The 15,834-nt window shown below is 33.7% G+C and overlaps 1 protein-coding gene across 1 annotated transcript; it reads right to left on the bottom strand.

The window, feature by feature from the left end:
- Positions 1-391: 391 nt before the first annotated feature.
- Positions 392-15,826, bottom strand: LOC133183078 (uncharacterized). The gene is made up of 8 exons (XM_061318018.1): positions 15,676-15,826; positions 15,011-15,233; positions 14,672-14,829; positions 11,651-11,733; positions 10,576-10,682; positions 3,084-3,254; positions 2,669-2,785; positions 392-1,836 (listed from the first exon to the last, which is right to left on the bottom strand). The coding sequence occupies exons 1-8, from the start codon at positions 15,750-15,752 to the stop codon at positions 1,714-1,716; spliced, it is 1,059 nt and encodes a 352-aa protein (XP_061174002.1). The 5' UTR covers positions 15,753-15,826; the 3' UTR covers positions 392-1,713.
- Positions 15,827-15,834: the final 8 nt, after the last annotated feature.

Here is a 15,834-nt window from a genome sequence, read left to right as displayed (position 1 = left end):
CACTAAGGATTTTTTGAAACAAGACATGGGATCATGATCATATTCTTCCAAGTAAGGTGGTTATAATCGCCCAAGGATATGCATTAAGGTCATTTTGGAGTTCAAGTTCTCACAAATGTGTCAGTAATGTCCATTTGTCAAGGAAGAAATATGTGTACAAAAATTTTGTCTTGGCAAAATTACAGTACAATAGAATTTAGCTCATACTGGAAGCAAGGCCTCTTGGGAAAGTGTCTACTCTCTAGTTTTTACCATTTTTTAATATATAAAAAAAGAGTCTAAATACATGTACAGTGGAAAGGGTGAGATGAGAAAAGATTCATTTTCTCAACCATTTAATTTTTGTTGGAATTGGGATTTCTAAGGATGGATAAAGAACTACAAAACTTGATTGATTTGATTCTTTATTCAGGGTTTTACTTGACATGTGAAGTTAAATTTAGTAAAATATGCATGAATCATACATTCCAATTTGTCATGAACATGTATATAATATCAAATTATGAAACCTGTCATACATTTCAGTCATACAAAAAGATGTAAATGCCAGCACTATAAAAAAGTTCATATATATCAAAGTAAAATTCCTAATACATGTAACTTGTAAAAAAGCCTGTTTTTCATTTGACTTTTCCAGGCATATAAAATTCATATAAGCACACACATTTCCAAAATTAACTAGTGTCATGAACCAGTCATATACAAGTACTGGTTCAGCTAGCACACGTGTATTGGCCAGTTTAACATAAATCACTCTTGTAAAAATTACGCTGAGCTTTGATATTTTTCTAATACCCTTTGCATCCCCCCACAAATAAACAATGGCTTCAATAGTGATGTAAAAATAAATATCAATTATATAAACAGGACTGCAATAATTCATGACTGTACCAGTTAGTCCATGACCTAAAACCATTCACTGAATTTTGAATACTCCAAAATATCAAAACATACAGAAATTATTATATTTAACTTCAAAAAAAGACACCTGCACATAGGAAAATGAAATTTGACCACACAAAGCTACATGTATTATTTACAATTATTGGACACGGTATTGTTTGGCAACAAATTATACATCACAGACGAAACAATATAAATGGCAAGGTAGAGGTGCAAATTTTATTTTGATGGTAATGTTTTCTTTTGTAAACATGACTCAAAAAAGGCCGAGGGATAATGTACATATACTGGCCCGTGCACGGAAGAAATCATGACAAGGGGCTTAACTTGCTTCATTTTGCGTATCACATTATCACCAGGAAAACTGGAATATCATTAAATAAATGTTCTCAAAAATAAACTTAAAATGATGTGCATTTTACAGTGATGATACCTACTGTGGTGATGAAATGTGATTTGAAGGGGAAAGACAAGAAAATTGGGAGTCATATACTTCCTTTCAAACAACTTACTGATGTATGTGTATATAGCACTTAAATATTACTGCAAAACATCACATAAAAAATCAGACAAATATATGTATTTTTATAAACAAAAGTATCCTAAAATCAAAATACCTGCAAAGGGTAATATAGAGATTTTACCTATAGTAGTTCCACTGCATGGTGCTATGACTGTGTAAATGATCATAAAAATGCTATAACCTAATTCATTTCTATCAATTTTGAATTCCACTGTTCAATTTTTTAACTTAAAGTGCAAAGAAATCAGGACACATGTTAAACAAAATATCTTTTCTTTGTTGATTTTCTATCCAGTAAGCATGACTTTCTTTTTGACTTTTGACTTGTGAACATCCGCACTGCCTCTTGCACTCGTCTCACCAAAGGGAGCTGCCATCTTGGCTACATCTTCACGTTCCTGAAGGTAAGCCTGTAAAATTGAAGTCAACTCAAATCTGAAATGGATCTCTTCTACTTTACCCCCCCCCCCAAAAAAAAATAAAATTACTGAAAACTAGTAAAGTTGTGACATATAAGAATACCATTCCATTAAATATAATGTCTTAGGTACAGTCGAACCATTTTATATTGAACTCAACAGGACCAAAATCTAAGGATATGAGATAATGAGGTTAAAAGCACAGACATTGACTTGGACTGCCAACTCGCTTTGACATATCTCTGGTATTCAAGATATCAGTGTTCGAGATAAAATGAATTAATTCAACTTTATATTAACCTCAGAAAACCATCTGGATTAATTACTTATTACTGCCACAATTGCCATAAGTAATTCATCATTTACGATTAAGGACATACGCAACGTAACTTACCTACTGATAATTTCTCAAGATATTCTTAATTTAAGATTATAGTGCCATCAGATGTTCATAGACAAAAAATCAGTATGCATTACCAGGGGTTTTAAAAAGATATCAATTGATGAAAATTCTTGTATAATTCAAAGAAAAATATACGAAAATTACTTAACGTATATTCTAGATGTTTTGTTTATCCAAACTTGTTTAAGAAGAAGTGTACAATAGAATATATAAACATTAAAATGTGGCACAAGGTTCCTTTAAGTATTGGAACTCTTCAACTCCAGGGAAAAATACAATAAAGTTCAAACTATGTTGCGTATGACCTTAAAATTACCAATTTCCCTATTTCTTGGAGTTAAACTTGGTTACATTATAACAAAAACAGATTTTGTAAAACTAGAACACAATTTACTGTAAGAAAATGTCAATTTTCCCTACCCCAATTTTATGCAATTTTTCCTCTAAAGTCATTTCTTCTAGTGAATGATCTAGACGTTTTAGACACTTCTCTGCAATGTTATCAATTGCCATTAATATCACTCCTAGCTCAGTCCGCTGGAAAAAAAGATTTTTTTTATAATTCTATTAAGCAAGAAGGACATCTCTTTCAAGCATCTGCATAAAAAATAAAATACTAGTAAATGATATAAATTATCAATGAATACATGTACACTAAAACATGTTTATATAATTTCAATGTTAGTTTGGACTTCAGTGGTTGGATTTTAGTTTCAATATGCTGTCAAACATGTTTGCAAACGTAATAAAGACAATTAAGATACTTTGATGACGAGGAAGCACTCATTAATTGTTTGTACTTTGATGTATATTTAAAATAAAAATGAAAGCTTACTCGCTTCCTCATGTCCCCTTTACTTGATGCAAACTGCTGTTCATGCTGTTTGTTAGAATCTTGAACTCTATCCTGCAGGTTCTGGAGTTTGGCAAGCTGACTGTTTATGGATACTTTTCTTTTGTCATGTTCTGTCTTCATAGTATCCAGCTCTTTCTTCAGATTTTCAATCTGTAAAATAACATGCAGACTTAATTGCATGAAAGTTTAATTTGAACATTAAAAACAACTTATGATACATATTTCTTTTTGGTGCTCCTGAAAAATAAGTAGTATGGTTGGACTTCAAAGTATTCAAAATTTGATAAAAAGAAATTCATACACTGAGTCATACATTGTCTTAATATTAACTAAGCAAAGAAAGAATAAGAAGCATAGAAAAAAGACTAGCCCAGAAAAATATTTCCTAATTCAGTGAAATGGTGAATGTCGAAGTAAACAAATTCATAAGGTTTTCAAAATATAGCATTAAGGTTTTATTAATCAACCTTTCACGAATGACAAATAGATTTACAAAGAACAAAATGAAAGGTCTATTTTTAATATGATTGAGATTTTACATACAAAAATTATATTTCATTTACCAATCTGAGAGCAAATTTTAAGTTAACTAAAAGGATAAAGATCACAATGTCCTAGCCATGGCATCAAACTTAGTATTGTTTTTGATGGGGCCATAAAAACCAGAGGTACTAAAAGGTAGATCTCAAAATTATACCCTCCCCCAACCACCCCTCCTTCTTTCCCATTGTAATTTTTTTTAAAGTGTCAGCATATATTTTTCTAAAAGTGACCTTTCCAAAATGACCTTGGCTCAAGAAAATGACAAATCCTCTGGTCATAAGTAATCTTTGTGTAGAATATAAACTTCCAATATTTCTCCATCACAAAGTTGTGGACCTGATATGAATTTTCCTTTTTTTTCTGCCAATGATTTTAAACTTGCCAAAATGACCTGGGTCAATGTTATGACATACCCTCAGTTCAAGAGTAAGCTTTGTTTGAAATATTGCCTTCCAGTATATATTTATTAGAGAGTTAGGAACTAGTCATGAATTTCATACTTTTTCTGCCAGTGACTTTGATCTTGCCAGAATGACCTTGGATGCAAATCAAACACACCCTTAGGTCAACAATTTAAGTAAAAACACAAAAAAATGATAGATCTGGAACTAAATGCAGAATGGGGAATTGGATGCATATCAAACACACCCTAAGAGTTTGACATAAGTTGTGTCAAGTATCAACTTCCAATGTTTTTTCCATTTGAAATTATGGACTTGGCACAAATTTTACACTTTTACTGGTAATGACCTTGAACTTGCCAATATGACCTTGAGTCAATGTCACTGAAGAGGTCTTTGAAGAAAATTTAATGTTCAAAGATAAGGTATTTTTGTTTCATTTTTATTTTATCTATTATTTACAAGTCTACCTGATTATTAAAAACTAAAAAAAGTACTTTTTGTATAATATACATTATAAGTTTTTTGAATCAATCTTTTATTCAACTGACCTATCAATTATTAATTACATTATTTACAATGAAAAATTATCATAGGTTGATAGCAAAAAGGAATAAATTCTCCCAGTGGAGTACAAATTTCCCTACAAGATCAATAGAGCTCTGACCAGCACCTGAGCAGAACACTTAATGGGCCAGTGGTCAAGAATTTCACATCTTTTGTAAAAAATGCCCTTGACCATTACAACTGTTAATATATATTTTTATATTGTGTTAATACACTAAGAGAGATAACTCTTGGTGGGGAACTCTTCTGTGTGTAGAGATTGTTTTGGTGAGGTGGTTGTTTATGTGACTGAGGTCAAGTGATGATAATAAAGTGCTTTGTGGATTCAGTCAGTGTTACTCCAAAAATAGAGATTAACAAGTGGTAGCAGAGCGTAAAATCAACCCCAGTGTCGAGTGAAAGGCAGTGAACTGTGTCAGAAGAAGTATAAACAGGGTGAGTCTGGGAAAAAAAAAAGGAGGGAAACAGTGAATCCAATATGGCGACCAAGATCAATCCACCAGTGTTCAAATCCAAATCTAAGCCTTATGAACTATACAGACATGAGTTATTGGCTTGGAGTGAAATAACAGAACTTGCAAAAGAGAAGAAAGGCATTGCTGTTGCACTTACACTTCCAGAGGAAGATGACAGTAAGATTCGTGAGAAAGTTTTTGACCAAATCAAGCTTGAAGATTTAAAAAAGGAAACAGGTTTTAAAACCCTTCTTGACTTTCTTGATAAACACCTTGCTAAAGATGACCTAGCAGACAGTTTGGAAAAGTTCGAGGAATTTGAGGACCTTCATAGAAGTGAAGGACAATCAATGAATGAGTTCATAGCAATATTTGACAGTAAGTACAGAAAAATTGAGAAAAAGAAAATGACACTTCCTTCAGAAATATTAGCTTTTAAACTTTTGAGAAAAGCAAACATCACAAAAGAGCAAAAAATGTTAGTTTTGACTGGAATGAATTATGAAAATAAGGCCACATTATATGAAGAAGCAAAGAAGTCGTTAAAAAAGTTCATGGGTGAAGGAGGACATACACAGTGTGACAACAAGAGTATAAAACTAGAACCAGCATTTTTAGCAGAAAATGAAGACGTTTTATTGGCTGCGGGCTATGTACGAAGAGGTGGCAATTATGGATATCGGCGAGGTGGGCGCTTTAACTACAGTAGGGGTGGTGGCAGAGGTTCAGGATTTTTCTCATCACAGCGTGGGACTAAAAATCTCAACCCACAAGGTGCAGATGGAAAAATTATGACATGCAGATCTTGTGGATCATTCAGGCATCTCGTGGCAAAATGTCCAGACAGTTGGGAAAACATATCTAAAGTACACATAACAGAGGAAGAGTCGTTAACAGAGCATGCAGTTTTGTTTACGGGATACCATAAAAATGAAATCAGCCAACTTGGGACAGAAGCACGAAACTGTGCAGTACTTGATAGTGCATGCAGCAGCACCGTATGTGGAAAAACATGGCTACAAAGTTACCTTAGCTCACTGAAGGAAAGTGATCGTGGGAAAGTCTTGAGACGCGAGGGGCATAAAGTCTTCAAATTTGGTGGTGGAACAAGATTGAAATCTGAAGGAGAATATGAATTACCAGTCAGTATGGTTGGTAAACCTGTTACAGTCAAAACAGATGTGGTTGATTCTGACATCCCTTTACTGCTTTCCAGAACTGCAATGAAAAAAGCAGGGGTAAAACTGGATTTGGAGAAGGATACTGCTGTCATTATGGGACAAGATGTGGCACTTAATTTAACTACATCTGGCCATTATTGTATACCAATTGACAAATCAGAGACTGTACCTATAGAAGAGGTGAACTCAGTTCAGCTTGAAGAATTGGAGCCTGAAAAACTCAAGTCTGCTCTTTTGAAACTTCATCGGCAGTTTGCACACCCCCCGAAAAAGAGACTTGTGGCTTTGTTACAAGATGCAGGAGTATGGAAGGAAGAGTTTGAGGAACACCTGTTGGAAATAGAACAAAAATGTGACCTTTGTAAAGCATACGCAAAGACACCACCAAGACCGGTAGTAGCAATGCCAATGGCAAAGGAATTCAATGAGAAAGTTGCGATGGACCTCAAACAGTATAAGGGTCGCTGGATATTACACATGATAGACATGTGGTCTAGATATACAGTCTCTGTCTTCATACAGCGAAAGAAGCCAAAAGATGTCATTGATGCTATGATGAAAAACTGGGTTGGAGTTTTTGGAGTAATGGGAGCCTTGATGACTGACAATGGTGGAGAATTTAGTTCAGATGAAATGCGAGAAATAGCATCTATTCTCAACATTCGTTTATGCACAACAGCAGGAATGAGCCCTTTTCAAAATGGACTTTGTGAACGTGTTCATGCTGTAACAGATATGATGCTGCTCAAACTTGAAGCTGAAAACAAAGCTGTTAATATTGAAACACTTCTTGCATGGGCAAATATGGCAAGAAACTCATTACAGATGTGGAATGGTTTTAGCAGCCATCAGTTAATATTTGGACAGAATCCAAATTTGCCAAACATCATGAAAGCAGATTTGCCTGCCCTGGAAGGAAGTACAAGTTCTGAGACACTGGCTAGGCATTTGAACACCATGCATGAAGCAAGACGTGCCTTTATTCAAAGTGAAGCAGATGAAAGAATACGAAGAGCACTGCGTTCCAAAGTTAGAGCAGCAGAAGTAACATACGACAATGGTGATTTGGTGTTTTACAAAAGAGAGGGTCGAGAGCGCTGGTTAGGACCTGGAAAGGTGGTATTTCAAGACGGAAAAGTTGTGTTTGTGAGGCATGGGGGTGTCTTTGTGAGAGTATCCCCTAACAGACTGTGCAAAATTACACAAGATCAGACAGAAATGAATCTGAGTGAAGACAGTTTAGAGAAACCGTGTGAAAATAAAAACAGTGAGGATGTTGCTATGAGAACAAAGACTGACTTTTCAAGTACTGTTTCAGAAACACTTAGTCAGGCACCAGAGCAACTTAACCAGGAAGTAGCTATAGATCCACGACCTGACCAGAGACAGCGACCAAAGAAACATGACAGGATCAAGTACAAGCTACCAAACTCAGAGGAATGGACTGAGGCAACAGTACTGGGAAGAGCTGGAAAAGCGACAGGAAGGTACCCTTCTTGGTATAATGTTAGAAACAGTGTTGAAAATGAAGATAAAAGTCTTGATCTAGATATTGTGGAGTGGAAAACTGTCAACCCAGAAGAAGCAAACTTAGCCCACTTCGACACATGCAGTGAAGCGTCTCATGGTACCAGTGATATGTTTATTGAAAATGCCAAACAAACAGAACTAGACAAACTGCGTCATTTCAACACATATGATGAAGTAGAGAACCATGGACAGAATACAATATCAACCAGATGGGTAATAACTGGCAAAGACAGTAATACAAGAGCTAGGTTAGTTGCACGAGGGTTTGAGGAACATTCTTTTATTCCTTCAGATAGTCCAACAATAGGTAAAGGGGCTATCAGGACATTTCTCACTGTGGCAGCTAGCAAAAGATGGATAGTAAAAACTACAGACATAAAGTCTGCATTTCTGCAAGGGAATACAATACAAAGGGAAGTGTTCATTAAACCTCCCTATGAAAGTAACACACCAGTTGCTTTTATATGGAAGCTAAAGCATGGACTATACGGCTTAAAAGATGGTGCTCGTCAGTTTTACATGAGTGTGCGAGATGAGCTGCTTAAACTAGGATGCAGTCAATCAAAAATGGACCCTGCTATGTTCACTAAAGAAAACGGAAAAATTCTGATAGGGATGGTATGCTGTCATGTTGATGATTTTCTACATGCCTGAGAAAGGGAATTTGAGGATTTGTTGTGTAAACTAAAACAGAGATTTCTAGCTGGTAAAGTTGAGGAACAAGATTTTCATTACATTGGATTCCACATAAAACAGAATGAAAATGGTATTACTGTAGATCACTCAAAGTTTATGGAGAAATTGGATCACCCCCACCTTGATCCTAAAAGAGCAATGCAGAAACATGAACAACTTACTATGGAAGAACAAACTTTATATCGTAAATTAATCGGACAACTCAATTGGGCAGTGCAAGATTCACGACCAGATTTAGCATTTGAATTAGTTGATCTAAGTACAAAATTGAAAACTGCAACAGTGGCAGACATACTAAGAGCTATAAAAGCTATTGGGAAACTGAAAGACATAATACCAATCCAGATTTTCCCTTCTCTACATGGGTCAGCTGAAAAAGACTGGGAGATTTTTGTTTTCTCGGATGCAGCGCTGGCAAATATAAACGAGGGGAAAGGAAGTACTGGAGGTCAAATTTTGTGGTTCAAAGACCGCGTTGGAAACTGTTGTCCTATTCATTGGCAGGCCAACAAAATAAAGAGAGTTGTTCGTTCAACAATTGCGGCAGAAGCTTTAAGTTTGCAAGAGGGCCTTGAGTCTGCATTGTATTACAGGAAAATGCTAGAGGAGATCTGTACATTGGAAGCAGATAAAATACCAATTACAGCATTCATTGACAACAAAAGTGTTTTCGAGGCATTACAGTCTACAAGAATGGTGGATGACAAGCGCCTTCGAATTGACATAGCAGCAATTAGTGAAATAAAGAATAACAGTAATGTACATGTGAAATGGTGTCCAGGAAAAGTGCAGCTAGCCAATTGTATGACCAAGAGTGGAGCAAATGGAATGGAGCTGCTTAAAATTCTACAGATGGGGAAGTTACCAGAAGAATTCGTATGAATTTTTGTGATAGACATTGTATGTTCAAATGCATCTCTATATGTAAAGGGGCAGAATAATCCCCTGATGTCCCGAGGATAGTCTAATCCAATGAAGGTCATCACTGTCAAAGTAATTACATGTAAATATGAACAAAACATATTCATTGATAGGTAAAATTTCTTTATTAACTTCTTTATCAAATTTTGTTCCAAAAAAAAAAAAAAAAAAAAAAAAAAAAAAAAAAAAAGGAAATTGTAATTAATGTTAATATATATTTTTATATTGTGTTAATACACTAAGAGAGATAACTCTTGGTGGGGAACTCTTCTGTGTGTAGAGATTGTTTTGGTGAGGTGGTTGTTTATGTGACTGAGGTCAAGTGATGATAATAAAGTGCTTTGTGGATTCAGTCAGTGTTACTCCAAAAATAGAGATTAACAACAACTTTGTACTTTGTTTGTCTCCTAGATGCCAGGAGCAGAGATTTTCAAGAATTAATACATTTTCATTATATAATCAATACAGCCCCGCTCTTACACCTAAACCCTTAACCCAGGGGTCATGAAATTTACAATTTTTGAAGAGGCACTGTTGCTCATCATGATCATGCACTTAGTTTGTTTGCTTAATACCTAGGAGTAGAAAAGAAGAAGCTTTTCAAAGGAATAATGCAATTTTATTATATGAAAATAGAGCCCCATCCTAATACCAAAACCACAAATTTCACAATTTGGAAGACACCCTTGCTCATCACAACCATGCAATTAGTTTGTCTGCTAAATATACAGTATTTTCACCATATGATCAATAGAGCCCCATCCTAACTTAAGAATCACTGACCCTGGGGCCATGAATTTTACAATTTTATCAGAGAGCTCAATGCTTATTACAAACATGCCAACAGTCTTACTGCTTGATGTTCAGGAGTAGAGAAGAATATTTTTAAAGATTGTCTTAATTTTGATTGTTTTAGCCCCATCCCAGGTGGGAGGGCCATGAATTTCAAAATTTTTGTTCCCCTTTACCCACAGATACTACATGCCATAATTGATTGAAAATGGTTCAGTGGTTCCAGAGAAGAAATTGAAAATGTTTGAATTTTAACATAAATGATGATAGGCAAAAACAGATAGCAATAAGTCACTTGAGTGACTCAGATGACCCAGGCAGGTGACCTTAAAGGGCAGTTTTGAAAATACTGACAGTTTAATTTACTTCAGGAGAGTGAACTTACTTCATCCCCCATGTGAACCAGGTTGTTTACAAGATCTTTGTTTGATTCACTGAGAGTCTTGTGTCTCATCATCAGTCCCTTTATCTTGTCATCATCTTGAATGTAATCTGTCAGTAAGTATAAACAAAATGTTAGATATGGAACTAAATGTAAAATGGGGAAAACATTGAAAACAATTACTTTATCAGCTGTCCCAATATATCACAATCTGATTTGGACAATGTGACTTTAAAATGCATTATTTGAAGAAAAACAAATGCTACATAAATGTACTGGATTTTTTTTTACTTCAATCATTCTCATGTTTTTTAAGATATTTGTGCAGAATAAAAACAAGACTTCCCAGGAGATACATACACACAAAACTTATAAAGTGTTACTTTCAATTTCTGCATGCTTTCAGACTGTTACTTTTATTTCATGCAAATACATGTAAAATAGTGTTCTTTGCAGTGAAATGCTTCGAGTATTTTGAGGAATGATCAATATGGTGTTCTTTGAAGTGAAATGTTTTTTCACAGTGGTCTAACAAAATATATCTGTATTAATATCAATATAATGAATGTGATTCATCAAGTTGAAGATCTTATTTAAACTTGTGTAAATATTTTGTTTTTTTTTTTTTAATTATATGATATTTCTGTACCATTTCAAAAACACAGAGTGAAAATATGAAAGTGATCAAAACACATCACTCCATAAAATTACCATCTACCTCTGACAGGAGGGGACTATATAGAATCAACAGAAGTACATGTACACAGTTTTATAAAATCAACATTATGCTTAAAGTTAAATAAAAAAAAGTCTGGGTACTTATACATTGACTTGATTGGCAAAAATTATTCCTCATATCCATAGTTCTTAAAATGAGTATCTGTTACTGTAATACATGAACATGTGTACTGTCAATTAAAATCCATATTACATTTTTAATTAAAAATTTAACTGGTACCAAACTGGACCATTATATATCTACATTGAAACCCTATTTTGACAACTGTATAGTATATGTCGATGAGATATGTTTAGCACATTATAAATATAATATTATGTACATAAATGTATGACCTACCTTCAGGCATAATATCTATGACCTTTAGAAGGTACTCCTCAAATCTTTTGTACTGATTGACTTTCTTCTCCAGATAACTTTTTCTATAAATAGTACAATACAGGATTTAAAAAAAAAAACAGCACATAGCATCTGTCAACTTAAACAGCAAGTGATACAATGAATACTGTACTGTTTGCTAGATAGTTATTTAGTCTTCAATAGTGTCAGACAAATCTTTAACAAATTTTGGTTACACTATCGTTCTATATAATCTTAAAGGATACAAATATAAGCGAGAATGAAATTACCATGAGTAGGCTATCTCGCGTAATTACGCATATATAAAGTTTTTGTGAATGAAAAGTGATTTACAGTATTCAAAAAGCTGTTATATGCCTACATTCTTCTATATAATGAAAATCATCATTCAATTTTCATAAAAAAGAGATTTAAATGCTCTAATCCCCAGATATAACCACTAAATAATAAATAAGATATGTGAATGTGTTCAGTTAATTATGTTGCTGTGGCAGACAAATGATTTTTAAATAACAAAATTTGAGTTCTACAATTTTCTCCTCAGATAACTCGATCTATTATATACCCAACTGTTTGTCACTCAGTTTTACTGTTGAATTTACGCAATCCACCTATTCTCACATAATCCGTCCACATGCAGCCTAACTTTCATTGAAAAAATAAAGTCATTATTTGGGGGAGAAGTCGATGTTTTTTAGCAAACAAATCATGGGAGAATTATTTTTCAAAATATCAGAACTCAACCATGCATGATGACAAAAATATTCAATATGCAATATAGGTAGTGTATTTACCTTCGTAATTTACGTTATTATCTTATGTCGAAATGAACCCGTCAAAAATCGTTTTATTGCCAAAATGAATATTCAGTTTCACTTGGATTTTTTTTAGCACTATGTCTGTACTAATAAAAATACTTCGAAAATTTTGTTTTTTGCCAGTGTTTTTCTCTTAATTTGTAATTAACAAATTTTATTTGCTTTAATCTTATTTTTCAACTGAAATAATTCTGTTCCTTCTTACTAGAAATGTTTAAGCTGAATTCCTGTGCGACTTACTTTTATGTTTATGAATCATAAGAGAAGAGGATTTTAAAATTTAATTTGGGAAGAGACTGTGAAAATTCTAAATTGGTTTTTCTTAAAGAAATATATTGATAACGTAAATTACAATTTTACTGGTATTCAAACCAAAAATTAATATTTTCTTGAACTTATTTTCATCCATCTAATGACATGCATTATTTTCAATTGCCCACAAAATGCCACAAACACTGATTATTTTTCATCCTTTTGAGAGATTCACAGTTAAATATAATGACAATGTAAGATCTGCTGTTGGTATGTATTTTTTCCTATCTTTCTCTAGTTATGCCTCTCCCTATTTTTTCCTCTTTTATTCCCCATTTGCTTTTTTAATTTCTGCTTTTGACTTTACAATCTCTGTTAAATGAAATCTATGAAATATAATTACGGAGAAAGGCAATTAAATTATATTTAATTTATGTTATTTTTACTGTAATTTACGTTATGAATGTTTTGCTTCATCAAGTAATCAATGAAGAGAGATTTATGCGTAAAATATTGCTACAAATAAATAGAAGTACACCTTGTTTGTAAAATCAACTGAAATTCACGCCAAAAATACATCTTTGAGGAATTATTTGAAAGTTGTAAAAGGTAACACGTAATTTACGTTATCTGATGGCGCTTCCTGCATCAGATCTACATCGGAAGTTCGGTGATGTTAAGATGCTTTCGAGAAGAAACCAATAACGTTTCTGCATGGTTCCGTATTGTCCCGACGTCTTATTTGCAAGATAGGTACCATATATGTATTATACTGATAACGTAAATTACATAACGTAAATTACTTTCTATCAGATTAATTGGTGTAAAATGTGTAGTCGCACAGATAAATGTTCGTTTTAATATTTTACGTGTTTGGTAGGTCAGGAAGAAGAAATAAATTAATATGCAAAGACAATTTTACTTGTTTTCTTTAAGTATCATTGATAACGTAAAATACATCCTTAAAACGAACCACTCACCTCTGGTCAAAAGACCAATGTGTTTCTGTAAGTATTCTGTCATATAACTTTTCTTTGTTTCTGATTGTATTTTATGGACTTTGTTGGATATTCTAGTAGATATTTTATGTTTTTAGATACCCTTTTATGCTGTTTACACAAATACTAAGATTTTGATAACGTAAATTACAGAAATTTAGCGACAAAGTTATTTTATATTTTTTAAAAATTTCACTGTAGACAAATATCTAAAAGTGTGAAAAATCAATATATTCATGCATTGTTATATGTAAAAGTCGTGCTTTTTAGCATAAAATGTAATTGTTTTGTTTTATTCATTGGTCCAAACTTTGCCTTTTGCCTAAGCGACAGATCGAGAAGCCATTTATTAGACTATATACTTGGATCCCAGGGAAGTTTTAACCTGTGTATTAACACTTAACGATGTTGGTTTGGTAACTAGACGTATCACAAACGAAAACACTACAAAATTTACCAATTATTTTAATAATAATGTAATTTAAATTGCTTGCGACATCCAAATAGCGCATATGGACGGATTATGTGAGAATAGGTGAATCACATAATGGTGTGATCCGACATTCCAGATTACCACACTGTGGTTTTCTGAATCCATATCACCCCTCTCTGAAACTGATGACATAGTACACAGATAAATGACGTTTTTATTCTCGCGCATCAAAAATGGTTTGTTTAATGGATAAAAGTTATGTAATTGATCCGAAAAGTTTCCTTTTATTATATTTTGCTAGTTGTAAAGGGGTATATAATGATTTTATCATTATTACAGTAACTTGATCTGAAGAGCCGTATCACGTCTCGTTGACAGGCGCGGATTATCAGATCAAACTCGACGCTTCGCAACTTGTTTGATCTGATGATCTGCACCTGTCAACTTCACGTGATACAGCTCTTCTGATCAAGTTACTGTTATAAGAATATATATTTACCTCCTTTTCAGCTCGGCCAGTTGTTCACACAACTCTTCATATTCTTTCTGTTTCTGCTCCTTAAGAAGCACTTCTGTCTGATATTTTTGGATAGCCCTCCGCCTTTTGGCATCATTGTCTTTGATAAACTTATCAAATTTTGCCACTTTATTGTTCATCTGCAATGAGAGGTTAAAAATGTCCATGCTTAAGTTTCAAATTAAGATTTTAGAATTTCAATTTGGTAAAAGAAAATGCTTAATAATTAAATCAAGGATGGAATGCTTGCTAAAAGTTAGTATCAATAATGTGCTAATCAAATAACTAGGACTTATAGGTACAAAAATCTCCATCATTAACCATCTGTCTTTTTTTCTGGACATTGAGCTTCCGCTGTTGCAGCTCCTCCATCTTCTGTCGGAATCTGCGTCGACATTTTTCCAGTTCTTCGTCCACCTTAGCTACTTCCACTTCCTTTTTGAGGAGGAGTGTTTTCTGGAAGGTATTGATGCCTGTCTCCAGGAGCTGTCCACCAGTCTCCTTGACAACTGGAAATGCTGATACATCATGGTCTTCATCATCTCTGTTAACAGATAAAAATATGGTATACATTTTACTCTTTCAGTGACAGACCCAGGGGCCAGTTTGTATGAATTTAATTATCTTTGTTACACTGATCCACTTATTTTAAGATAAATCAAACATCTGTTATATAAAATCTCTATACAGAAATCTACATAAAGTTTTTTTTCTTCCCAATTTTTAAGGGTTGTGGATTAAGGATATCGAGGAAATTCCAGCGACTGTGTAATACATTGCCAGTTTAACTATATAATATATTTATATATGCATATACTATGGAATATAAATCAATTCAAATCGCTTGCTCAATACTCTGAATTCTATTTTTCTCCCAGATGTAAAATACAACACCTAAACTACAAGAATGAAATTCTATCAACCACACACACGACCTCTCACATGAGCTAAAATCAGCAGGGTTACGTACAAATAAGCCTACCCACCTGTCATTCAGCTGGGTGACAAAGATATTCCTTTTCTGGTCATCCAGTTGCAATTTGTATTTTTCATTGTCATCCATCTTAAATTATGGCAGTAAACAAAACTCATAACATGATAAAAATAATCTCGTCCGCCATGTCTAAACACCTTTATGCAAATCA

This window comes from Saccostrea echinata, unplaced genomic scaffold, assembly GCF_033153115.1.
Source record: "Saccostrea echinata isolate AGI-Se365-2 ecotype Australia unplaced genomic scaffold, CSIRO_AGI_Sech_v1 ptg000009l, whole genome shotgun sequence".
Lineage (NCBI taxonomy): Eukaryota > Metazoa > Mollusca > Bivalvia > Ostreida > Ostreidae > Saccostrea > Saccostrea echinata.
This window is presented reverse-complemented; position numbering and strand designations above follow the sequence as displayed.